General features: G+C 40.3%; 1 protein-coding gene across 2 annotated transcripts in view; it reads right to left on the bottom strand.

Moving 5' to 3' along the window:
- Window positions 1-20,131, bottom strand: part of ARL3 (ADP-ribosylation factor-like 3) — a 35,070-nt gene extending 14,939 nt beyond the window's left edge. Inside the window, exons 1-3 of one of the 2 annotated variants that reach the window (XM_008579752.1) lie at window positions 19,988-20,131; window positions 13,832-13,975; window positions 9,270-9,386 (exon numbers count right to left, since the gene is read on the bottom strand). In XM_008579752.1, the coding sequence (XP_008577974.1) occupies window positions 9,270-9,386; window positions 13,832-13,975; window positions 19,988-19,990 (264 nt within the window). In that variant the 5' untranslated portion in view covers window positions 19,991-20,131. Of the gene's footprint in view, window positions 1-9,269; window positions 9,387-13,831; window positions 13,976-19,506; window positions 19,645-19,987 lie in introns of those variants that run through there. The other variant, XM_008579753.1, reaches the window with a different exon arrangement.
- Between the last annotated feature and the right edge of the window lie 6,366 nt (window positions 20,132-26,497).

The raw sequence follows: 26,497 nt of genomic DNA, 5'->3' as shown, positions 1-26,497 counted from the left end.
TGTAAAAGACCTAGTCAGAATTATTTGGGAGTCTACAGTGGATCGCGATGATCTTCAGTCAAGCAATAGTCAAAGAAGATGTGAGGGAGAGAAGAAGGGACAGGTGATTGCTCAAAGTGTTCTGGGCTCAGAGGGCTGCCTGGAGGCTGTGTGCAGGTCATGGGGCAAGAAAGGAATCACAGAACAGGAAAAAGATGTGCTGGGAGCAAAGGGTATGAATGAAGGTGAGGGTAGAAAGGAGGTGGCTTAGACAAGGCTATAAATACAATTAAAGACACAGTTAAGAAATCAATGTTTGAAGCTGGCCCTTTAGCTCAGTTGGTTAGAGCACGGCCTTATAACCCCAAGGTCACGGGTTTGGATCCCTGTACTGTCCAGCCGACCACCCCCCCAAAAAATATCAGGTTTGACATGATGAAAGACAGTTGGGAGAGGAAAATGAGGAATGGGAAGATAGTTTAAATAGCAGACAGGAAAGATGACCAAACATCAGACAATCCAGAGGCTGAAGGTCAATGAGAAGAAAGCTTTAATTTTTATTCATAATTATTCGCTCTTGCTCTTTATTGCTTTGACATGAAATTTCACAGGAAACACTTCCATTACAAGATTCAAAAGGGGGATTTTCCTATACCATACACAAATTCTTCCTATCATTTAGCATTTTTCTCAAGTAACTTATAAAATTAGAAAATTACCACATAATCATTCCGGGAGTAAGTCTATAAAACAATTGTCCCATTTATTTCTTTAGAAAAGAACCAAGTGAAAAAGTCATAGGCACAAACTAGTCTCTGATGATCCCACAAATGTGGTTTTCTGCAGGGGTATCCTCTTCTGGCTGTCCCCTCCCCAGCCCTTCCCAGTTACTCCCTGCAAGGATCTGTTTCCTTGCAGACAATAGCTAAAGATAGGATAGCCCTTTAAAAAAAAAAAAAAATAGCATAGCTATTAGTTAATCTAGCATGCAAAAAAAAATTTTTTAAACATTTTAAAATCCAAAAGCGAACTAGTCAAAACTTTTCTGGTTTGGGCTGGCTGGTTAGCTCAGTTGTTCAGAGTGTGGACTTTTAACACCAAAGTCAAGGGTTTGGTTCCCCCATCAAAACCAAACCAAAACAAAACTTCTGGTCTTTAGCCAGAAAGTATCAGAGAAAGTTAAACATGTATTGTTGCTTCTGACTGATCTTAAAACAGTATAGACCTTCAAAAATCAAGTCATAAAATCTATTCCAAAGTAAGGTATATAATCCATGGCACTGGAATGACGTTTTAGGCAAAGCCAGTTCACATCTTTTTTGGCAATTGCTTTGAAACTCCTATTTGGTTCTGAGAGAAATACCTAGAGAAAAAAATGTTTTGTTGATGGAAGTTCAGCCAACTCGGGATGGCCCAGAGGCTGCTTGTCCAGCTGTGAGTGGGGCTCTTTGTTTCTCCTTTCTCTTCTGCTCCTCTGCCCTCCTGCTGCCACCTTTTGGTCATTTTATTGGTCCTAAGTATTTTTCCACCAGAGGGTGGACAGCAATGGGAAGAGACGGCACTAAAAAGTGTGGCTTTTTATTGATTGCCAAAGCGAAAGTCTTAAGAGGGGGATGAAACCGATAAATCAGGTGTCGAGATAATTTGTGGTTTCTAATTATTTGTGCTCTAACCTCTAGTAGTACTGACGTGTAAATATGAGCAATATTAAGGAAACAATACAAGAGACAGTTATTTTAGAGTGATTGATTGAGGTCTATCTCACTCGACGTACTACACTTTAGATACGGAAATGATGACAAAGTTACTTTGTTTAAATTGTGTTAAGTTTAAACACAAAACTGATAATTATAAAAAGGTAAATGGAGTTTAGTAGTAACATGAATATACCTTGAAAAAACATTATTATATATATATATATATTTTTTTGTCTTTTTTCCGTGTCTGGCAACGGATCGCAACCCTCAGTGTTGCCCCCGTACCGGACCGGGGACCTGCGACGGGATCGCAAGCCTCGGCGTTGCTCCCGCGCCCCGCTCAGCCAGTGAGCGGGAACCGGTCTGTACGTGGGATCCGAACCCTCAGACGGGAGCGCCGCCGAGCTTCCCAAGCGGGCGCACTATCCAGTGCGCCACTGGGCCGGCCCTATATATTTTGATCTATCAAAAGGCTGTTATTATTTCCGGGCCTAAAGAGAAATTGAAGATACCCTATCCCCTCCTCTCTATCATACTTCAAGTTCTATTTCTTGGTTACTTCCCCCAAATTAGTAAAGCTGAACTCAGATGTTTTCATTGTCACCTTCCCTGAGAATAACTCTGGCACTTTTAGGAGCTGCCCTGACTCAAACCACTGGAGAACCACTTCATGTTCTAAAGCAAGGCTAGGCAAAGGTTTTCCGTAAGGTATCAGTAGTAAATAGTTTAGGCTTTGTGACCAATACATCTCTTTTGCAACTACTAAACTCTGCTGTCGTAATGAGAAAGCAACTACAGAAAATCTGTAAACAAATGCATGTGGCTGTGTTCTAAAAGAACTTTATTTATGGACACTAAAATTTGAATTTCATATAATTTTCACATCATGAAACATTCTTCTTTTGATTTTTATCAACCACTTAAAAATATAAAAACCATTCTTAGCTTACAGGCTATACAAAAATGGAGGCAGGCTGGATCAATTTGTTGACCCCTGCTCTAAAGCAAGATTTTACTATGGCACTTTAGAGATAATTGAAAAGAGTTAACCAGGCAACTAAATGTGTCAAGCCTCACTCCTGCTCTTCTAGGCAGCATGGAGTTTGGTGTAATAGGTCTTTTTCAACCAACAGTGGAAGACTATTAAACGTAGACAAACACATATAACCCATTAACCACTGCCACTCCAAGCTGCCACAAAACCGGCAACAGGGCTAAGAGTCACAAGGCCTTAGAATTTAACCCTGGGGACTCAGCTGCTTCCCAAAACTTGTTTAATCTCAAATGGCACTGGAAAATAATGAAAGGCTGACTTTCAATCCAAAATATCATCTTGTAGTAGTGTGTAATGCAGCTGGAGAAAGCTTCTCTGGGGTTTCTCTGAACTGATGTTTGCTCAATTGTACATTAATTCCTGGGCACTCTCAGCTAATGAGAATGTGGAATCCAAGGTCATATTACAACTGCCTTGCAGTCTACCCTCAGGTGTTAAGAGCTTATGATTTAAAACTACCCTGACTTGTAGACCAGAAAGTTTCTGAGACCTCCTTAAGGAGCCTCACAATTGTTAATGGCCTTATATACTGTTCTTCTTTGGGTATTTCTTTCAAAGTACCTTAGTCCAGTAGATAAACAGATAGGAATTTTATTTCTTTCAGCCACCTGCTTTTCCCCCAACTCTCAATTCAAGAAGGAAAAGGGAACCTATATAACTTTTAAAAAATTAATACAAAATCCTTTTAGTACAATTTTAGATTTACAGAATAATTGAGTATATGGCACAGAGAGTTCCATATAACTACCCCACCTCCACCCCCACCCTGAATTTCTCCTAGTAATATCTTACATTAGTATGGTACATTTGTTACAATTAATGAAACAATATTGATACACTAGGTTTGTTCTTGGTGTTTTAAAGTTCTATGGGTTTTCACAAATGCATAATAACATGTACCTACTGTTATTGTTTCAAACAGAATAGTTTACTCACCCTGAAAATCCCCTATATGTTCATCTATTAACATCTCCCCTTCCTTCCCCTGGATCTCTGGCAACCATTAATCTTTTACTTATAGAGATTTTTTTTTTTTTTTTGTCTTTTGTCTTTTTCCGTGTCCGGCAACGGATCGCAACCCTCAGTGTTGCCCCCGTACCGGACCGGGGACCGGCAACGGGATCGCAACCCTCGGTGCTGCTCCCGCGCCTCACTCAGCCAGCGAGCGGGAACCGGTCCGTATGTGGGATCCGAACCCTCGGGCGGGAGCGCCGCCGCACCTCCCAAGCGGCGCACTTATCCAGTGCGCCACCGGGCCGGCCCTACAGTTTTGTTTTTTAAAACATGTCATATAGTTGGAAATATAGAGTATGTATCCTTCTCAGACTGACTTTAGCATTTAAGTTTCCTTCACGTCTTTTTGAGCCTTGATAGCTCATTTCTTTTTTTTTTTTTTTTTTTTTTAAAGATGACCGGTAAGGGGATCTTAACCCTTGACTTGGTGTTGTCAGCACCATGCTCACCCAGTGAGCGAACCGGCCATCCCTATGTGGGATCCGAACCCGGGGCCTTGGTGTTATCAGCACCGCACTCTACCGAGTGAGCCACGGGCCGGCCCGATAGCTCATTTCTTTTTATACTAAATAAATATTCCATTACATGGATGTACCAGTTTGTTTACCCATTCACCAATTGAAGGACAGCTTGGTTGCTTCCAGTTTTTGGCAATTAGGAGTCAAGCTGCTATAAACATTCATGTTCAGGAATTTGTGTAGAATGTAAATTTTTAACTAATTGGGTAAATACTTCAGAGTATGACCGGACTGTATGGTTTAGTTTTGTAAACCATACAATAAACTGTCAACTGTCTTCCAAAGTGGTTGTACCACTCTGCATTTCCATCAGCAATGAGTAGGAATTCCTGTTGCTCCACATCCTTGTATTTGTTATTGTCAGTTTTTTGGATTTTAGCCATTCTAGTAGGTATATAGTAGTATCTCGTTGTTTTAATCTGAAATTCCCTAATGACATATGATGCTGAGCATCTTTTCATATGCTTATCTGCCATCTATATATCTTCTTCGGTGAGGTGTGTTTAGATCTTTTGCCCATTTTTTAATCAGGCTGTTTGTTTCCTTATTGTTGAATTTTGAGTTCTTTGTATATTTTGGATACAAATCCTTTATTACATATGTGTTTTGCAAATATTTTCTCCCAGTCTGTGGCTTCTTTCTTCATTCTCTTAATAGTGCCTTTTGCTGAGAAGTTTTAAATTCTAAAAAGTCTAACTTATTTTTTTATTTCACCAATTATGCTTTTGGTGTATCTAAAACCTCATTGCCAAATCCAAGGTCACCTAGATGTTTTCCTATGTTACCTTCTAGAATTTTTATAGTTTTGGGTTTTACGTTTAGGTCTAAGATCCATTCTGAGTTGATTTTTGTAAAAGGGGTAAGGACTATGTCCAGATTTTTTTTTTTTTTTTTTTTTTTTTATGTGGATGTCTCACTGTTTCAGCACCATTTACTGAAAAGATTTGATCAATTTGTCTATTCCTTCACTGATATATGCTATCTTGATTACTCTAGCTTTATACTAAATCTTGATGTTGAGTAGTGTCAGTCCTTCCAACTTGTTCTTCTTTCTCAATACCATGTTGGCTATCTGGATTTTTCTCCTTTCCATATAAACTTTAGAATCAGTTTGTCAATATTCCCAAAATGACTTGATAGGATTTTCATTGGGATTGCATTGAATCTATAGATGAAGTTGAGTATCACTGACATCTTAGTAATATTAGGTCTTTCTATCCATGAACATAAAATATATCTTCATTTATTTAGATTCCCTGTGATTTCTTTAATTAGTTTTTTAGTTTTCCTCGTATAAATCCTGTGTATTTATTTTGTTAGACTTATGCCTATTTCATTTTTGGAGGGAGCTAAATGCTACTTTGCTTTTAATTCAAATTCCGACTCAATTCATTGCTGGTATAAAGAAAAGCAAATGACTTTTGTATATTAACCTCATATCCTGCAACCTTGCTATAATCATTTATTAGTTCTAGGAGTTTCCTTGTTGATTTAAAAGACTTTTTAAAGGTCAAATTTCATAACATGTAGTTTCATATAATGACTTAGAGACTCACCTTTCAAATTTACATTCAAGTGTGTGCGGGTAAAACACTACGATGGCTGGGATTTGCTTTAAAATACTTAAAAGAAGAAGAAGTTGATGGGGAGATGACACAAGATTGCCAAAACTGAAATTAAGGAAGCTGGGTGATGGGTTGGAATCTGGAATTTCATTACACTGTTTTGGAAAATTTCTAAAATTAAAAATTATATTTGAAGAATAAACACATTATTTGAGATTATAGAAGAAGTTTCTTTCTATCTTAAATGGTAAATTTTTCTTTCTCCCTAACATTTCTCTTCTCTTCTCCTAGAAGGTATTTAATACACTTTGAGGGAATAACTGGTTGAAGAGATGGATGTGTCTCATCTTTTTCTTCTCATCCATTTAAATCTTTAACCTGGCACCAGGAATAGACTGGAACTTAACTTCACAGAGGGCCAGAAATATGATGAGTCTGTGTGATGTCCATCTCAGTACCTTACATGTGTTTGCTGATAATACTATAATTTTATATTTTGGTATTATTCTCCATATAAGGATCATGGTGAGAGAATTAATTCACAACTTCTCATAAACCTCCCATGATGTAGATGTTCTCCCCATTTTATAGAAAGAATTATAAGCCCTTGGAGTTGACCACAATAGTACAGAATAATAGAACCTCAGAGTTGGAAGGGAATTTAGAAGTTACTAATTCCAAATTCTTTCTAACTTCATAATCCATCCAAAACAATGATCCATTTCATTCATTCAGGCACTTTTCTAGGCACTGGGGACACAACAGTTAAAGAAAATGCAAAAGTTTCTGTCCTCATGAAGCTTACATTCCAGAGACAGGTAACAGACAAATAAAAATATGTCTGATGATAATAGGTACTGATGGGTCTGATGGAGGAAATAAAGGAAAAAAAGCAGAGAAAAATCATAGTGCCAGAAAGGTGGACATGGGTTGCAATTTTAAATACAGTCATCAGGGAAGGTCTCAGTGGTAAGGTGACACATAAGCAAAGACTTGAAGGAGGTGAGGGAGTAAGCCATGAAGAGTTCTAAGGACAAAGAATTCTAGTAGCGGAAAGAGCAATGACAAAAGCCCTGAGATGGGAGCATGCCAGTGTTCCAGGAACAGCAAGGAGGAGGCATGGCTGGAACCAAATTGGGAGGGGGAAGTTGAAGTCGGAGGTAATGAGAAGCCAGAATGTAGGGGGCCTTGTAGGCCACTGTAAGAACATTGACCTTTATTTGGAGGAGGGAAGCTTGAGTTTTAACCGGATCACTGTATCTATAGGTTGCAGAAGAGACTTCAGGGAGACAAGAGCAATAGTAAGGAGAACAGTTAGGGTGACACTGCAGTAATCAATGCATGGTAGCAGTGGAGGTAGAAAAAAGTGGTCAGGTTCTAGAAATATTTTGAAGGTAAAACTGACAAGATGTGCTGATGGATCAGATACAGGGAGTGAGAGGAAAAGGTAGGTGTCAAGGATGACTCCAGTGTTTTTGGATAAATGGAACTTCCCTTTTCTGAGAAGACTGAGGGAGGAGCAGGGTTGGGCAGGAATAGATGAAGATAGGAATTTGGTTTTGGACGAATTGAGGTTGAGAGGTTTACTAGCCACTGAAGTGGAGATATCAAATGAGTAGCTTGTTATATATGAAACTGAAGTTCATGGGAGAGTTCCAGGCTTGAGATAATAGTTTGGGACTCACCAGCATGTAGGTGGTAATTAAATCCTTGAAATTGAATGAGGTCACCTTAGTAGTGATGCAGAGCAGAAAAACACAAGGACTGAACTCTGGGGCACTCCAACATTTGGAGGTTGGGAGTTGAGACGAAAAATAGCAATGGAGATTGAGGAGGAGTTGCCAATGAATTTGGAGGAAAACCAAGATAGAATGGTATCCTGGAAGCCAAGGAAAGACAATGTTTCAAGGACAGCATGACCAACTATGTTAAATGTGCTGATAGGTCAAGTAAGATGAGTAATGAAAACTGAACTCTGGACTTAGCAATGTAGGATTACTGGTGATCCTGAATGGAAGGCTCAAGAGTGACTGGGAGGAGAGGAAGTGAAGACAGAGAGCAGAACAAACTCTTTCAAGGAGTTTTGCTGTAAAGGGATGTTGAGGAATGCGGCAGTATCTAGGGGGGAATTGTACAGTCAAGAGAAGAGTTTTTTTGTTTTCATTTTGCCTTTTTAAACCAGAGAAACTACAGGATGTGTGCATGTTGATAGGAATGATACAGAAGACAGACACATAGAAACAACAGCACAGCATGAAGCCTTTTGGGATGCAAGATGATTTCTAAGGGCAACAAAGACATAGATATGGCTGATATTATTACAGTTTATTGCCTATGGTCATAATTAAAGGAAAGGCAAACTTAAAGTTTGAGGTTAGTGAAAATGATATGTAATTTTTTCCCATCCAAGGTCATTAGACCCGCTAGTTTTAGGGTATGATTATGAGAGTACATGGCTGAAGTAGGGTGGATAAAAAGATCATTGCAGGAGGGAGGTAAAGGGATTGAGAGGCTGGGGTAGGAGAAATCATGTATGTGGACAGTGACACATCCAAAAATTCTGGAACAGTAGTCTTAGAGAAGGTGACAGTGAACTGGGAACTAAATTCTCAGCCTTGGCCTGAATAAACAACACCTGAGACAGGGCATCTACAATGCAGAAGGCAGCTTCTTCTACATCTGGACAGTGGTAATTATAGAAAACTTCCTTATTCTGAATTAAATTCTACCACCCTAATACTCCCTGTATTGCTCCTAGCTCTGTCTTTTAGAACTATTCAGACAGTTCTTGAAGCAATTGAAGACAGTTCCAGGTGTTCTCTTTTCTAGAGAGAACATCATCAGGTCTTTCAGCCATTTCTTATACATCATGATTTGCAGGACTTTCATTATTTTGGTTGCTCTCTTGGGCTACACTTGATTTGTTTATTTCCTTGGGATGAGAGAGTCAGTGCATGACCTTCTGACTTCCCTTCTGCTACTCAAATGACTATGGGTAATTAACAAATACTTTATTTGGCCAAGGTGGGTATGGGTACAACACTGTTACTGAACAACAGCAAAACATCTTATAGAACTTATACAAAGAGGGCGGGCCCGTGGCTCATTTGGGAGAGTGTGGTGCCGATAACACCAAGGTCATGGGTTCGGATCCCTATATAGGGATGGCCGGTTAGCTCACTGGTTGAGCGTGATGCTGACAACACCAAGCCAAGGGTTAAGATCCCCTTACCGGTCATCTTTAAAAAAAAAAAAAAAAAAAAAAGAAGTTATTCGAAGATGTTTCTCCTTTACAATCTGAAGCCTCCTACTAGCTCTGCTAAATTCACTGTGACTAATGTTATGTCAATGGAATTACTGACAAGAAAGAACATTACAGTGTTAATATATCTAACACACAGCAGAAAAGACTATGAATTAGTGCATCACAAGGAGTACTTACAAGAATATCGGTATTTTCAAAATAATTTCTCCAGTATGGTCTGATTTTCCTTTGTCCACCAATGTCCCATACATTCAGTTTAAAACCTTGTGATTGTACGCTTTTTATGTTAAAACCCTGAAAGAGAGGCAAAAATGTTAAGTTTTATTAAGCTTTGAGGTCATAATTCTGATAAAGTTACATTTATCAGCTATGTCTTTTATTAATTCTGAGGTACTCTCCCAGATGTGATACTGTTAATACTGAAAATGGTCTACTGTGATAGGGAAGAAAGAAATATTCTTATTTTATTCATGTTGTAGAGAATGCATTTCATGAGCAATAATAAAAAAATCTTCTTGCAAGAATTACATATGAAAATACATTCTTATTTCATTCATGTTGTGGAGTCAGTGTTAATAATGTCAGGACTAACATGACATTTTGTATAATAATGATAAAAAATCTCTCTCTCTCTGTATATATAAATAGATATATAGATAGATATAATTGCTGACGACAACTCAGTATGAGAATAGCTCTGATGAACAACTAATCAACATAGAACACATGCCCTGATGAGTTCTCAGGATGGTAAAATTTAACAGGACATTACATGTGACTAACAAAAAGTGGAAGCTAAACAAATTCTAAGTTTCAAAAGAGGCAAGAGATACAAATCTGGAGGAGTAGATTCTTCAAGAGCAGCTCAAAATAAATTTCCTCATATGGATTCATCAGGAAAAGGAGGGAGATGAACTGAGGACACTATGGGGGAGAGACAGGGGTTGTAACTGAGTGTTAGCCAGCAGGGAGGCAGGGCCTGCTAGAACGGCATGTTCAAGCTCTGAAGTGGAGCCCTTAATTACAGACATAAACAAACAAGCAAATAAGTGATCATTTGAAACTGTGCTATAACAGTTATCTCTGATGAACTTGAAAAGAAAGTATTCATTTTTTGGACAGTTACTCAAGGTGGAACTTTGAGGAATGTGAGCAAACAGGAACATACAGAATTGCTCGGTGGGATTTAGTGTGGTGAGAAACAAATTAACCAGAACTTTTGGGTTTGTAGAGAATGCATTTCATGAGCAATAATAAAAAAATCTTCTTGCAAGAATTACATACAGAAAGCAGAATGTGAAAAATCCAGTCAATAGCTTGCTACCATGGAAGAGACAGTTCATCCAGAATAACTGGAGTTCAGTAGGTCTGGGGATGCTCCCATAAACATTTGCTTCATCTGGCAGCTTGTCAACATTATTGCCTAGCACAGAAGAACAAGGCACAGTGCAACGGTACAAGAAGACAGTCACCCAATCTCCACTGAGGATAAATAGTCACTAGAGGATAACTGGGGTTGATGCTGACTACCATTCTTCTAAAACGCCAATGACTGAATAAATTAGAGTTTTTTTGTTTTTGTTTTTTTTTTAAAAGATGACCGGTAAGGGGATCTTAACCCTTGACTTGGTGTTGTCAGCACCACGCTCACCCAGTGAGCTAACCAGCCATCCCTATATGGGATCCGAACCCGTGGCCTTGGTGTTATCAGCACTGCACTCTACTGAGTGAGCCACGGGCCGGCCCTATATTAGAGTTTTAAAACTCTAAAGGGAAATGGCTTAAGCTTATTGTAAAAGGCAGCTTTATTGTGACTCAATGACAAAACTACTTTCGTGTATTTAAAAATTCTATGCTCAACAATGATATTAAATATCAAACCCAGTAATATTGAATCCTTTCTGGAATGAAGCAAGAAATAAATAAAAGTAAATCCTAGAGTTTGACCAGATGTATCCACTGTCTTAACCTTCTTTTTTTTTTCTTTTTTTTTTTTTTTTTCCCGTGTCTGGCAACGGATCGCAACCCTCAGTGTTGCCCCCGCACCGGACTGGGACCGGCAACGGGATCGCAACCCTCGGCATTGCCCCCGCGCCCCGCCCAGCCAGTGAGCGGGAACCGGTCTGTATGTGGGATCCGAACCCTCGGCAGGAGCGCCGCCGTGCTTCCCAAGCGGCGCACTAGCGCAGTGCGCCACCGGGCCGGCCGACTGTCTTAACCTTCTGAAAGTCATTAGACCTAAAGAATCTAGTAGGAAATTATTCTAAGGAAATAATAATAGTGAATGGGTACAAATATTTAGAGATGTGTATTACATAATTATTTACTTATATAACAACATAGAAAGATGTTCAAGATTCATTAAGTCAAAAAGATACAAAACATTATATTCTCTACAAGCCATTTTATTTTATATTTTAAACATACCCTATCTATCTATCTATCTATCTATCTATCTATCTATCTATCTATCTATCTATCTATCTATCTATCTATCTATCTATCTATCTATCTATCTATCTATCTATCTATCTATCTATCTATCTATCTATCTATCTATCTATCTATCTATCTATCTATCTATCTATCTATCTATCTATCTATCTATCTATCTATCTATCTATCTATCTATCTATCTATCTATCTATCTATCTATCTATCTATCTATCTATCTATCTATCTATCTATCTATACACACACACACACATACACACAGACATAAAAACTGAATGGATACATTCCTAAATGTGAACAGTGGTTATATCTGACTGGACATTATAGGTGATTTCTAGTTTCTCAATTTTACTTATTTATACTTTCTAAATCTACTACAATGAGCATCTACTACTTTTTCTAATATGAAACAAAAACACAATAAAAGTTTATTTTTAAAGAATAAATATGAAACCTTGACATAATATAATAACAGTGTCACCTATAACACATTAAACAAAGCCTGAATGTTAGAATTGAAACTTTGGTTCATAACTTTGGGTTCATTTCTATGTTTGTAGTGTGGAAGTCTGCATTTTAGTGTTCTTGAGAGATACAGTCTATCACTAATACTAAAAAAAACCCTAGCCCTTCTTTTTCTGGCAGAAATCCTGACATACTAATATGTGTTTTCAGCCTTTCTAGGCTAGACTACTGTAATTTGCTCCTCGTTGGGCTATACATTAAATTTGTTCACAAGGTGTAAAATTGCTCATTTGATAGTGGTTGAAGTGATTTTTCTGCAAAGAGTTGCAAATCAGTAACGTTCATAGGCTGTGAAGTACACGCACCAGCAAAGCCATTCAAACTTGACACCAAGGCCTCATCACAGTACAGTGACAGAAAATGCTAAAGAACTCTGATTTTGCTAGAAACTCTAATGCTCAAGTACTTTAAAGTAACTAAGACCAATAGGCTGTCCCTGTTGGCATGGCCAAAGGTCAAGTTTTCTCAGGATTTCCTATGGGGAATGAAGTCTAAAGAAGCCTACTAGAATTCTCCCAATCAGGATGTGTCTTTAAACTTCCACACTGTCATCATCGCCACTGCCTTATCCTTTGTGTTTTGCTTGCTTGGCCTTACGGAAGAGGAAGATTGATGAGGCCAGATTTTTAAAAATAGGTAATTATTTTTTTATTTAAAAAATTGAAACACATTTATATTTATTAAGTTTGAAAAATACACACTAAAATATTAAGTACTTTTTCTCAGAGTACTCTTTAGTTTTTTCTTTTATACTTTCTCTGTATTTTCTACAGGTATTGATTTTATAATCAGGAAGGATAAGGCTATTTTAAAAAATAATACAGGGGGCCGGCCCGGTGGCGCACTCGGTAGAGTGCGGCACTTGGGAGCGTGGCGGCGTTCCCACTGAGGGTTTGGATCCCATACAGAGACCGGTCAGCTCACTGGTTGAGCGCGGTGCGGGCGCGACACCGAGGGTTGCGATCCCGTTACTGGTCACGAAAAAAAGACAAAAAGGACAAAAATAATAATAATATAGGTAATCTCTTAGATATGAGAGAACTGATTTTCTTGATATATATATATACACACACACATATATAGATATATGTATACATATATATGTAAATATGAATATATATATATATATTTTTTTTTTTCTTTTTTTCCTTTTTGTCATTTTTTACTGACCGGCAACGGGATCGCAACCCTCGGTGTTGCGCCCCCACTGCGCTCAGCCAGTGAGCGGGAACCGGTCTCCACATGGGATCCGAACCCTCGGCGGGAACGCCGCAGCACTCCCGAGCGGCACATTCTCCAGTGCGCCACCGGGCCGGCCCGTGAATATATATTTTAAATGGTGGTAGAATATACATATATAACATAAAATGTACCATGTACAGTCCAGTGGCATTAAGTACATTCACATTGTGTGCATGCATCCACAGAACTTTTTTAATCTTGCAAGATTAACTCTCTATACCCATTAAACAATAACTCCCTATTCCCCCGTCTCTCCAGCTCCAGTAACCATTCTACTTTCTGTCTCTATGAATTTGACTACTCTAAATACCTCATATGAATGGAATCTTCTGCTATATTTTTGAAATCTGATCATTTTTAGATTGTATAGACTTTTCTCAGAAGTAAACATTAGAGGTAAACAAAACTGTTTTTCCACTAGGGTTAGTTTCCACCCTAACCCTAACCCTTTTTTCTTTCACACTGTTATTACCATCTTCATTGTGTCACGGAGCATCTAGCGTCAAGGCAGTGCTCACCTGTGTAGGTGTGATGTGGCTGATGTCTTCAGATGCAAGCTGTTTTAGAAGAGTAGTCTTGCCAGCATTATCCAAGCCCAGGAGAAGGATTCTCACCTCCTGGTCCGGTGCACTTTTCAATTTGCGCAAAATTGAGAGTAAGCCCTTAAACAACCATGAAGGAGAGAGATTACTTCGGGGGTACTGACTTTTATATTACTGGACATCAGAATGACTTTTTCTCCTTGAAAAAGTTCTTGGTTATAGAGAGCTTACATTATTATTTTCCACTCTAATGCCATTTATTCCATTTGCTTCCTCCTTCCAAGTTTTGGCAGAAGTACTATAGTAAATTCAGCAACTTAATAAGTAGCCTGGCTTACTACTGCTCCTCCTATTAATCCAGCTTAGCAGTCACCCCAAATCTCCTGGGAGTATGAACTACTACTCCACCTGTACTCCTAAAGCCTTTTACACATGCTTACTGTGGAACACTTATCACATCAGACTAAGTAATCGATGTTTTAAATTTTTCTCCTTTACTAGAGTGAAGTTTCTTGTGGGTAAGGACTATAGCTTCGGTCTCCCACAATGCTTGGCATTTGTTAGATAGACACGAGATAACTGCTGCCAAATTGAATAGAATTATCCTATCAAGTTAATGCAAGATTTTAAAGTGCTATAAAAGTTACAAACAGGCTGTATAAAATTGTAGCTGAACTCTGTTTAAGACTTTGTCTATTTCAATTCATGTTTAAGACTTCTTCATTCAAAATACTCTACCACGGGCTGGCCTGTGGCTCCCTTGGGAGAGTGTGGTGCTGATAACACCAAGGCCACTGGTTCGGATCCTATGTAGGGATGGCCAGTTAGCTCACTGGGTGAGCATGGTGCTGACAACACCAAGTCAAGTGCTGCAATCCCCTTACCGGTCCCCAAAAAAATAAAAATAAAAAAATACTCTACCACCATCTAACTTTCACAAGACCCTTACAGGATAGGTACAAATTATCTGTTTCTCAGATGAAAAATCTGATACAACAAAGAAGTTAGGGAACTATAAAAGGCACTCATGAAGCAAAAAACATCATAATTTAACCAGGGTATTTTTGACTAGTAATCTAATATTTGTTTCTTGTTTTTATTTATTATTATTTTTTATAGGGGGAAACAAACCATGTTGCTTTTTAGCTAAGAACATAAGAAAATTTTTATTTGATAGTTATTTGTTCTGTCCTACACTTGACAATCTTGTACTAATAAGGAAAGGCTACAATGAGAATCAAAGAATCCCAGAGTTTAAAGGGCATGTAATCTAATCTCCCAGCCTGAGTAGAAATTCCTTCAAACCGAGTCTTAGAATTATATAAAATGGTTGTATTTGTTATCCGCATTGCAGTAGGCAATAATTCAAATCAGTATGTTCACTAAGATCAAATAATACTTCTGTGAAATAATTCTCAACAACTGGCTCTTTGGACAATGATATGCAAATATGCATAATTATTAAGAATTCCTTTCTGCCTTAGAGACTCTTTACCACTTTAAGTACTGTATTTGCACTGACTTGCTAAAGACCACACTAAACTCTCCATACCTCAATTTTTTTCCAGCAATAAATGGAACTTTTAGTCTAAGACAGAAAGACAAATTCTATGCCAAAAGATTTGGGGGAGAAAGACTGAATAGATTTGAAACGAACAAACAAAAGATAGGCAGGACTTTTTTAAGGCAGGACATTTTTTTGCTTTTGTTTTTATCTCGTCTGGCCTTGAATACTTTGATACCATTTCTTCTTAAAACTAAATTTATAAGCAGTCTCCCTGGTTTCTATTAGCTCTTTTGCAATCACTCATTTATAATAACACCTTTCAGAACAGTTAAAATTACAATGCTGAGATCCTCAGGGAACGGGTGATAAAAAAAAAAGGCTAAGAACAGGGAAAACACACTGTACTACCCATCCTGATTTCCTGATTGTCTGTAAAAAGAAAGGGTCTCATTGTCCCTTACAATAAACTCTAAAACAACTGGAATTTACCAAATTAGCACATTAAATAACATACAGGTAAAGTTCATGTATTATCTACTAGTGTAGAAATTGTGAAGAAAGATCTGTTTTCTATAAAATATTTTCAAAGTTTAAAATTAATGTTTTGGGTTATCTCAATGTGTCTCTTCTTTTTTTTTTTTTTTAAAAGATGACCGGTAAGGGGATCTTAACCCTTGACTTGGTGTTGTCAGAACCACGCGAAGCCAGTGAGCGAACCGGCCATCCCTATATGGGATCCGAACCCGGGGCCTTGGTGTTATCAGCACCGCACTCTCCCGAGTGAGCCACCGGGCCGGCCCAATGTGTCTCTTCTTAAAGTCACTAAATAATAATATTATTTTCTGCAGACTGAGACTTTTTACACACTCATTATATTTGAAATTGAATAATTGAGAAAAACATAATTTCTATTTACCTTAAAAGAAGAGAAGCCAAAAAAAGATGAGAAAGAAATCATTCTAACCATAGATAAACTTCGTTAACCTAATGATACAGAATATGGTACTCCTACATTTCTAATGAGTAACTTTCCTTATTAGGAAACAATAACTTCGATGCTTAACCTTTGAGAGAAATTACAGAGAGGTGGAAAGTTCAGCTAATATTTTCTTCCAGCAAAATGATAAATGGCATCTCAAGCATGGCCTAGGGAAGACAAGTACAAATACAATACAGCATCATATTAAGCCAACTACTGAGGACAGTGGATCATAGGATTATCAGGGTTTACTAAATAGGGAAGAGGATATTTATAGATACTAGGGTTCTGCCTGAAAGGTACAAAGTAAGCTGATTTAAGACGTTGGATGAAAGAAAGGAGAATAAGCCTATTCTATGCTTCTAACCATATATGCCCATACTTTATTTTAAATGTCAAATGAAGAGAGACAGCCATTAGAAGTTAAATTTATTATGGGGCTGAGTCTTGTAGTATTCATACAATGAAATTAATTTTTAAAGTGTATTTTTGGCAAAAACATCCATTCATTCAATTATCATTAAATGCCTGTAACCTGCATGCACCAAGAACAACAGTGAGAAAAACGGACATGATCTGTACGTAGAATGTACACTTCTATGACATTAAGGAAAGGCAATTTAAGAAACAAGAACTTCAGTTCATTGTATATTGTGTTGCCAGCATGTGTGTATACAAGTTATCTGCACCCTGGTGGACAGAAGTGGTCTGACTCAGCCACAAAACATTTAAACAAACTTTTCTACAGGCAAATCATGAATACATGTGTTATTGACTACAGATATTTTATCTGCCTCAAAATCAGCTTAAACTCTACTACTGGCAGAGGCACATGTAGTGAATTAAAATGGTACTAGCTAGCTCATTCAAAGAAATGAGATGGTGGGGGGAAAGAGGAAGGTGTTGGTATATAAAAAATATATATGGCTGTGAAGAGCAGCTAAAATTTAAATATTAAAATTACTGAGGCAACTGTCAAGTGCATACACTCCCCATACTTAGTTTAAATGGAAATGACTTCAATTTATTTTTACCTCCTAAAACTGAACTTCTATAGCTTTGAAAAGGAGAAATTCATCTAAAGTGTCTTCTTTCTCATCACCTTTCTACTAAATAATGTTTCCTGGAGAAAAAATATGGGTATCTCCTCAGGAAGAGCGGGTTCCCATTTCAGCAGAGTCCTGATGAACAGAACATTATGTGTAACTCTGGCCACAGTTTCATCTAGAAAATGGGAACAATAATATTTTTATCTCAAGAAAAATGGTATGAGGATTAAAGGAGGTGAGTAACCACTCAAAACAGTAATTGTGTTTATTTCTTTTAAATTTTTCACTGACCATTTCTGACCAGAAAACATAATTACTGTTGGGAACAATCTTCATTGTTGAACATGCTTGATAACTAGCACAAGCTCCATAAGTAGAAAGTACACCATAAATAATTACTGAATGAAGGAGTCATATATTAAGTAACAGTGATTAGTTATGGGCTAAAATAACCGTCATCTTAGGATTTCATCAAGGACTTGGTATCATAAGACAGGGGTAAAATAGATGACCCTAACTAAATGTTCAGAGAAACCCATAATGGGCTTTTGTTGCAGTAACCCAAATTTTAACAAAAATTAATGTATTAGTCACAGCTGAAGTTAAATAAAACAAAAAACAAAAACTCAGGGCTCACTCTCCAGTTGTATGGTTAACCAAGGGGGCTCATGGGATACCAGCAGTAAACACACTTAATCACACCACTGAAAGTTTAGATCCAGTGTTCCACTTCCCATTCTAAAAACAGCTCACACTTTTGGAGACAGAAAAAAAAAAGTATCTGGGAAACCAGATAAAGAATCCAGAATAATTTGTCCTAATTTCTTATTGTTCATTTTAGGAAAAAAAAAAAACAACACCAATTCTGTTTTGATCATTGAATACAACAGTGTATATACAACGCTGTCAATTTGTTGTATACAATGCCAATTTGCACCTGGAAACATGAGCAGTGGCTAATTTATTGTGGCCTGTAATTATAAATTAAACAATCATGAAATTACACAGTCCACTTAATTGATAAACAAACTGGGAAAAGTTAGCCAACTCTCATGCATTTCTCATCTATAATGACAAATCTCATTCTCTGTTGGTTTGGCATGTCTTTTTCATTTCAATTCTAGTTATTTTCTGTGTAAATAGTTATGTTTGTATTCATTTGATGAGAACAACTTAGCCTTTAAATGGACAGCTCATGTATAAACGATTAATAGAAAACATTTGTAAAAATCTGTTTAGCCTGAGGTTAAAAAATGTGTTTAGCCTGTGCAAATTTAACAAGTGTGAAATGTGATTAGCAATTTTAGATGAGATAATTCTACTTTTTTCACAATCTGACAATATAAAATCAATTAAAGTGTTTTTCGTATGAAAATTTACTCACTGGATAATCTAACCAAAGGTACATGTATTTTTCCTGCTGGACAGCTAGCTTTTTCTTCTTAAATCAATAGAAATGGCTCAACATTTTTAAAACTCAAAAAGGGACTAGGGGGTGGGGTGGGGAAGTAACCATAAATTTGATTACTGGCTTTTTGCAGTTGGTAAACCAACCGATCTAATCTAAATGCCTCAAAATCAATTTTTCTTTGACTAGCTCTAAAAATTAATTCCATTTTAACTCCCTCCAACTAACTGCACAGAAATCAGCAAGGAACAGAATGTTAATGGTCTTATCGGTCACACATAATTTACAATTAGGGTTGACAAAGAAATGCTTCCCCAAAATTGATGCCCACTCTTCAGTTTTAATCTCTCATTCTTTTTAGTTTGAAGACCCCAAACTGGGATTAAGACCTTTGATCCTGGTGTAGACACGTGCAATTGGGGGGTAGCAACAGGTTTCGAAGGCAATAGTAGGGACCGGGCAGCTAATTTGCCTCCATCATCAATGATTAAGTATTGAACGAAAAACCGCTCATCACCAACAACCAGATCTTGCAGAACTCTCAGCAAATGAATAACTCGGGACTGCAGAAGCGCACTCGCCACGCAGACACCGAGACGGCGTCAAATCCACCGGGCATCCCTTCCGAGCGACACCTCTTTGTGTCCTGGGATTTAATCCCCACCCCCAGGGGCCCGCACATCGTAAGGAATAAGAGAGCTAGGCTACCATCTCCCTCGGTACCGCCAGGGCGACCTCAAAGACAGTAGCGCCGGCCCTTCTCCCCGTTTCTGGCCCGGCCCCAGGCGGACCCCAGTTTCCTGCGGCGCGGGAAGGCCGATTCCCTGGGAAGATGTTAGTCTGCGTGCGGAGGCTGCTCTGCACAGCTCCGCAGATCCGCCCTCATCCCAGTCCCCAGAGTAGTGATGGAGCCCGAGCTCTGTACGAGGCCAACCACGCACTCTGCCAGCCCCTTCCCCAAGCCCCGGACGGGTCGCAAGCCCCGCCTTCCTCCCCAGGCCCTGGCTTTCCCTCCAGGGTCCACTCTCGGAGCTCCCTGCCGCCCCCCGAAACCAATCCAGGACCCAGACAGCAGCCTTAGTGCCGTCCCATTCCCTCCTTGGCTTTAAGCGGAGTGCCCCGCCCTGGGCCGGGGGACGAGAGGGGGGTGACCGGCCGGTTCCGGAGGGGCCCAGGCCCCCACACTCACCATCCTCCCGCCGAGTCCCTCCTCCTCCTCCTGCCTCCCCGTTACCAGGGGCAACTGCTGCGGCACCGCCCCCGACGTCCCTCGCACGCACAGCGGAGGCGCAAAGCAGCGGTACAGGGCGGGGCTCAGCTCCGCTTTCCCCAAGTGCGCAAGCGCACCCAAGTGCCCGCCCCCTGAGCAGGCGGGGGCTGGAGCGGCTGGAGGCGGGGGCTGCCTTGCCCAGACCTGGGGATGGTGAAAATTCGCTCACGCGACTGGCAGGAGCCTCCCGGCCTATGATTGGTCGGGAAGGAGGGGCGTGGGGACGCGAGGGGGCGGTTCTCGGGCGCGGGGCCGCTGTACACCCTGGCCGGGCTTCCAACGCGGGCTACATCTGGTGGCGATTGTCTCAGTGCGTGCCTCCTGGGACCAGGTAAGGGGCCTTGGGAGGAGGCAGTCCGCTACATCTACCTCCAACCCGCTCTCCCCTGGAGAGCGCTCGGGTTTCTGTCCTGACTCTGCCCAGGCAGGGCTGCGGGGCGGGCCGAACTTCCACCTGCAGAAGCCACGTGGCGCGAAGAGTGCCCTGGGGATGCCATGGGCCCCTCGCCACGGACCCCCTTTGCCTTCGATTGATAGGCCCAGGTGGGGGGCGGGCGCACCCATCTGCACACTCTGTGTCAGAGTCCGGCATACGGGGAACCCGGCGAGAGGAGGCCGCCTGTCGGAGGGCAAGAAGTGGTCTGGGGATTGGCCCTGAGCTGTGAGGAGGAGCTGACAGCAGAGGTGAACGGCATTTTGGGATCGGCCGGGTTATGCTAAGCTAAGTTGGACGGGACGGTGCACCTACACCGTCTACAGACCAGGAGACAGAAATGGACCTGCACTAACAGCCAAGGAAGAGAGAGAGGGGTGTGTTGGAAAGTGCTACCTCCCACCCTTTTCCCATGCACAGGACCTGAGAAGAGTTAGTACATATGTGCCAGCCCCTTTTCTAGTCGCCGGAGACACAGCAGTGGACAAAAATCTGCCCTCCTGGAAATTTCATTCTCACAACCCTAGGAATTGGTTATCTTAAGTGATGGAGTCTGATGTTGAACCAACTTTTACACACTGTTTACACTGTGTACTGTGTTGCTTGTAAGCACTATTGTCCAGGTAGGAGGAACAGAGTGGTTTATATCTATGATGTAAACCGAGAACGTTTAAAAAGCTGATAAAGTCTGGACACAGATACACTTGGAAGTTTGCTAATGCGTGTGTGCCTATTACCTACCTCACTGGGTTCTTGTGAGGGTTATGTGAATTATTATATGTCGAGTACGTAGAGCATTGCCTGCTATAAAGGAAGTGCTATATAGGGGTTAGCTGTTCTTAAGTTTCATCTAAGTTTTTGGGCTTCGCACCTCTTCCTACCAACAAGCTTTCGTTGGAATGAGGGTACATTTTCCCTGAATGGTCCTTAGCTATTTATGCATTCAACTAAAGTATTTTTAAAACATCTGCTACTTGCATACCTGCTTCAGATCCTTAGAGAGAAAACTTAGTTCAGAAACTTGACTAAGGAGGTGCAAGATGTTTAGTTTAGAGCATGCACCCTGATAATCTACCCATTTCTAGACTGTTGGGTTTTTTGTGAAAAAGGCAAGGCAGGTTTTTCTGAGTTGTCTGTGTCTTACATCATGTTTGGCTTGGAGTCAGGTGAGCATCCATAAGCATACACCTGGCTTGTTTAGTTATTACTCTAATTCTCCAACTTGTTCTAGGCAACCTGGCCTCAAATTCTTGCCTATTTCAGTGTCTGACCTTCTAGAGGTTTTGGTTGCCTTGACCTTCCTCTGTTGTGAGTACCAGTGATGATGTTTTTCTCCCTACCTGGGGCTACAAACAGGGAATTTTGGCCACTTTTCTCCCCTTGTAAGAGGATACCTCAGAAAGGGTTTGGAAGCCTGTTCTCTGAGTTCTCGTATCATTTTCCAGAGAAAATTGGCTCTCTCTGGGAAGAATGAACACGACTTCAGGGGAGGTATTAGTCTATTTAAATTTTTTTTCTTTTCTTTTTCTTGCTTGCCCTTTCCTTTCCTTCCTTTTCTTCCTTTCTTTCCTTTCCAAATAGGCTGTAGTGGGTAAAGGGCCTGTCTAGGTGGCTCTAAGCCTTGTGACTTTGGGGAAGTAGGGTCCTAGCTATTGTTGGATTTTTGGGGACTGGATCTATTTGTTGTTCATCTTCATATCAGCCACAAGCACTTAGTTCAGGGCTATGTGTGCCACAAATGGTTACCATGCTGGCTCAATCAGTGTGAACTTTTTTCTAGGCTTCAGTTTCCTCTTCTAAACTGAGATCTTGGATTCCTAATGTCTTTGAGCCGTGACATTCTCTAATCCTAGAAGGCTGGTATCAGTTAATCACCTGTTTGATTTCCACCTCCCACCTTCTTCCTAGTAGTGGAATCATAATTCTTCAAAAGTAGGGCCACCCTGGACTCGGTGGTGACCTTTCTAAGGTGGACTAGATGAGGCTTGTATGGGAGGACGGAGAGTGATTATGGGAGAAAATGTAGAGACCAGATAGGACTCAGTATAGTCAGGATTACCATCTGTAACTATGAAAGAAAGCCTACTCTTCTGTAACTGAGGCAAGGGCTGAGTTTAATTTAAAAGAGGTGACATCTGTGATGCCAAGAGAACGCACGATTAAGTCAGAATGCATTTCAGGCAGGCAGTAAATATTTTTAGAGGGCATATGAAACATGCAGCAGTGAACATTACAGACATAGTCCTGATGCTCATGAACTTTACAGTCGGTCAGGGGAGACAGACTTTACACAAATACAATTGTCCCTCAGTATCCATGGGGGATTGGTTCCAGGACCCTGTGGATATCAAAATCTGCAGATGCTCAAGTCCCTTATGTAAAATGGCATAGTATTTGCATATAACCTCTGCACATCCTCCCCTATAAATCATCTCTAGGTTACTTATAATACCTAATACATTCTTTTGTATTTGTATTATTTTTTATTGTTGTATTGTTACTTTTCATTTTTTTTTCTGAATATTTTTCATCTGTGGTTGGTTGAGTCCACAGAGGGCCAACTGTAACTGTAAATGACAAGAAGGTGACAATTACAAGAGCCCAGTGTGCTGCAAAGAAGGATGCTGTGAGAATATATAACAGAAGGACTTAAGTTTGCCCTGAAGGAATCAGGGAAATATGCCCATTGGGGGACAGTGGGTATGGGGGGAAACGTTCCAGACAGATAGTTTAGATTTTTTTTGGCCTTATATTTTATGTAAGACAGGGACTGTGCAATTTCTATCCTAACTTCAATTAAGATAGCAAAGGTTTTTACATAACTTAGCAAATGATTACTTCTTCATGGTAGAGATGCTTTCATTATGAGAAGCAGAGGACTTTGCAAAGTTGAGGGTGGAGAGAGATGTCAGGGGTCAGGGCCGTGTGTGTGTGTGTGTGTGTGTGTGTGTGTGTGTGTGTGTGTGTGTGTGTGTGTGTTGAGGGGGAGTCACAGCATTTTGCTCAGTCAGGCTGTCTCCAGTGTGAGCCTGGGTCTCTGTAAGCCAAGGCAATCTCTTTAGCTTCATGTAAGTCTGGGAAAGTGAATTCTTTCCCCTCCTCCCACTCCCAATTCAGTTGGGACTTAGAGAAATGCCTTTGGTCTTTAAACCAGCCTGTAGGAGGCCAAGTGGAGTGGAGGAGGTGGAAGTCAGAATTTTGGCAGTGCACACTCCCTGCCTGCCTCTGACTTCTCGAGATTACCACTTCACAGTAGCATCAGGGCCAGGCATCTTGGGCCTCTCCTCCTCTCCTGGGTCCTTCCTCTTAGGAAATGACTTAGCCCCGTAAGTCAATCTCCTGAAGTCTCTTCCACCCTAACAAAAAATCTAAAAATTGACCGCTGATCTCCCTTCCCCCACTCGTTGGTTCCTCCCATCTCCCATCTCTCTGGTTGTTCTTTCTCCTCTTTCAGGTCTTGGCTTGCCTCTTAAATGTAGTGATTTTTCAGAGTTCGTCCTCAGCTGTCTATTCTTCCCTTTTGGTGTATTTTCACTGGAAAACTTTATCTTAAACCACCTGGATACTGCTGATGCCATTTTTTACTTCTTTTTTTTTTTTTTTTTAAAGATGACCGGTAAGGGGATCTTAACCCTTGGCTTGGTGTTGTCAGCACCACGTTCACCCAGTGAGCCACAGGCCGGCCCAGAAGGTGAATATTTAAGTTAGTTAAGGTGGTATTTTATGAAAAAAGACAAATGACCTAGTAGTAGAAGATATAGAAGTAAATCTGAAAATTATTTCTTAAAAAAAAAAATATGTAGGTGATGAGTAGGTGTTATTTAGTGAAAGGGGGAGGGAATAACATTCTTGATAGGGAACAACTTTTGGAAAGGACCTGAGACAGAAGGCAGCCTGTTGCTTTTCTTTTTTTTGGTGGCTGGCCAGTTCCAGGATCGGAACCTTTGACCTAGGTGTTACAAGGCTGTGCTCTAACCATCTGAGTTAATTGGCCAGCCCCTACTGCATTTAAGAATGTTTCAGGGCACTTGAAACTCAATGTGTGAAAAATCAAACTCACTGTTTTCTCCCTTAAAGCTTATTTTTCTCTATTCTCTGTCTCAGCACTTCATTGCTCAAGTCAGAAACCCTAGGTATCACTCTAGATATTTGTGATGTGTCTGCTTGGTTAGTCTAAACAAGACTCGCAGGATTCCCTTTCTATATTTCCAGTTATAGTGGGCTATGAGGGAGCGTATGTACACCTTCTTCCAGTTCTTCAGTCAAACACTAATCTAGGTGCTGCTGTGAAAGGATTTTTCAGGTGTAATTAAAGTCTGTCATTGGTTGGCCTTAAGTTAATCAAAAGGGTGATTATCCTGGGTGGCTTGACTTAATCAGATGGAAGCCTGAGACTTTGAGCCATGATGGGCCCTTGTTGCTCTCCTGTCCCCAAGATCTGCTGTTCCTGGCTGCCTGGCCTGCTGACTTCAGGCTTGCTCAGCCAACCCCCACAATTACTAAGACAATTAGCTAATTCCTTGTAATAAATCAATTTTTAGGTATTGATCAATATTATACATATTTATATATGTAGAGGACATATGTGTATATATATATATCTCTGTGTGTGTGTACATCTACATATATATATTTATATATTTATTTACTAATTCTGTATCTCTGGTTGAACCTTGACTGGTACAATACCCAATGGCTTAGCAAATTCCTAAGATTCTACTTCTTTAAATGGTTCTTCCATTTTGGTCCTTTTCAGGTCCATCTAGGTTCATTTGAGTCCCCCTTCTTGCCTGGATTGTTACAGTTCCTTTCCAGCTGGTCTCCCTGCATTCTCTGAGGTCCTACCACACCCTGTTTATTCTCATATGATTGCCCTGAGTTTTCTTTCTAAACTGTACATCTGATTTTGTATTCTTAAAGTCTTTTAATGACTTCCTGAAATTTTCAGACAAAAATTCAAAGGCCTCAGCTTTTTAAAATATGACTCCATTTCTCTCCTCTCTTAGCATATAAATCATGCTTCTTTTGGAAATTTTAGTTTGCAATATACATTTACAACGAATCCAAATCCACTTTCAAATAACAGTATACCACTTCATGGTAGTGCAAGAACCTTATAACAGAGTATTCCCAGTTCCTCCCTGCATCCTTTATATCACCGCTGTCATTCATTTCACTTATCCATAAGCTATAATCACCAAACACATTGTTGCTATTACTATTTTGAGCGAACTATTATCTGTTTGTTAACTGTTAACAATTTAGAATGAGAAAAATATTTTATTTTACCTTCTTTTATTCCTTCTCTAACACTTCACCTATATAATTTTCTTTCTTTTTTTTTTTTTTTCCTTTTTGTCTTTTTTCGTGACTGGTAACGGGATCGCAACCCTCGGTGTCGCGCCCGCACTGCGCTCAACCAGTGAGCGGACCGGTCTCTATATGGGATCCAGACCCTCGGCAGGAGGGTCGCCCGCGCCACCAGGCCAGCCCTGTAATTTTCTTTCTGAAGAACTTCTTTTTTTTTTTTTTTTTGTCTTTTTCCATGTCCGGCAACGGATCGCAACCCTCAGTGTCGCCCCCGTACCGGACCGGGACCGGCAACGGGATCGCAACCCTCGGTGTTGCGTCCGCACTGCGCTCAACCAGTGAGCGGACCGGTCTCTATATGGGATCCAGACCCTCGGCAGGAGGGTCGCCCGCGCCACCAGGCCAGCCCTGTAATTTTCTTTCTGAAGAACTTCTTTTTTTTTTTTTTTTTTTGTCTTTTTCCATGTCCGGCAACGGATCGCAACCCTCAGTGTCGCCCCCGTACCGGACCGGGACCGGCAACGGGATCGCAACCCTCGGTGTCGCGTCCGCACTGCGCTCAACCAGTGAGCGGACCGGTCTCTATATGGGATCCAGACCCTCGGCAGGAGGGTCGCCCGCGCCACCAGGCCAGCCCTGTAATTTTCTTTCTGAAGAACTTCTTTTTTTTTTTTTTTTTTTGTCTT

This window comes from Galeopterus variegatus, unplaced genomic scaffold (genome assembly GCF_000696425.1).
Source record: "Galeopterus variegatus unplaced genomic scaffold, G_variegatus-3.0.2 Scaffold1953, whole genome shotgun sequence".
In the NCBI taxonomy this organism is placed as follows: Eukaryota; Metazoa; Chordata; class Mammalia; order Dermoptera; family Cynocephalidae; genus Galeopterus; species Galeopterus variegatus.
Note: the sequence above shows the minus strand (reverse complement) of the source record. Positions and strands in the feature narration are given on the sequence as shown.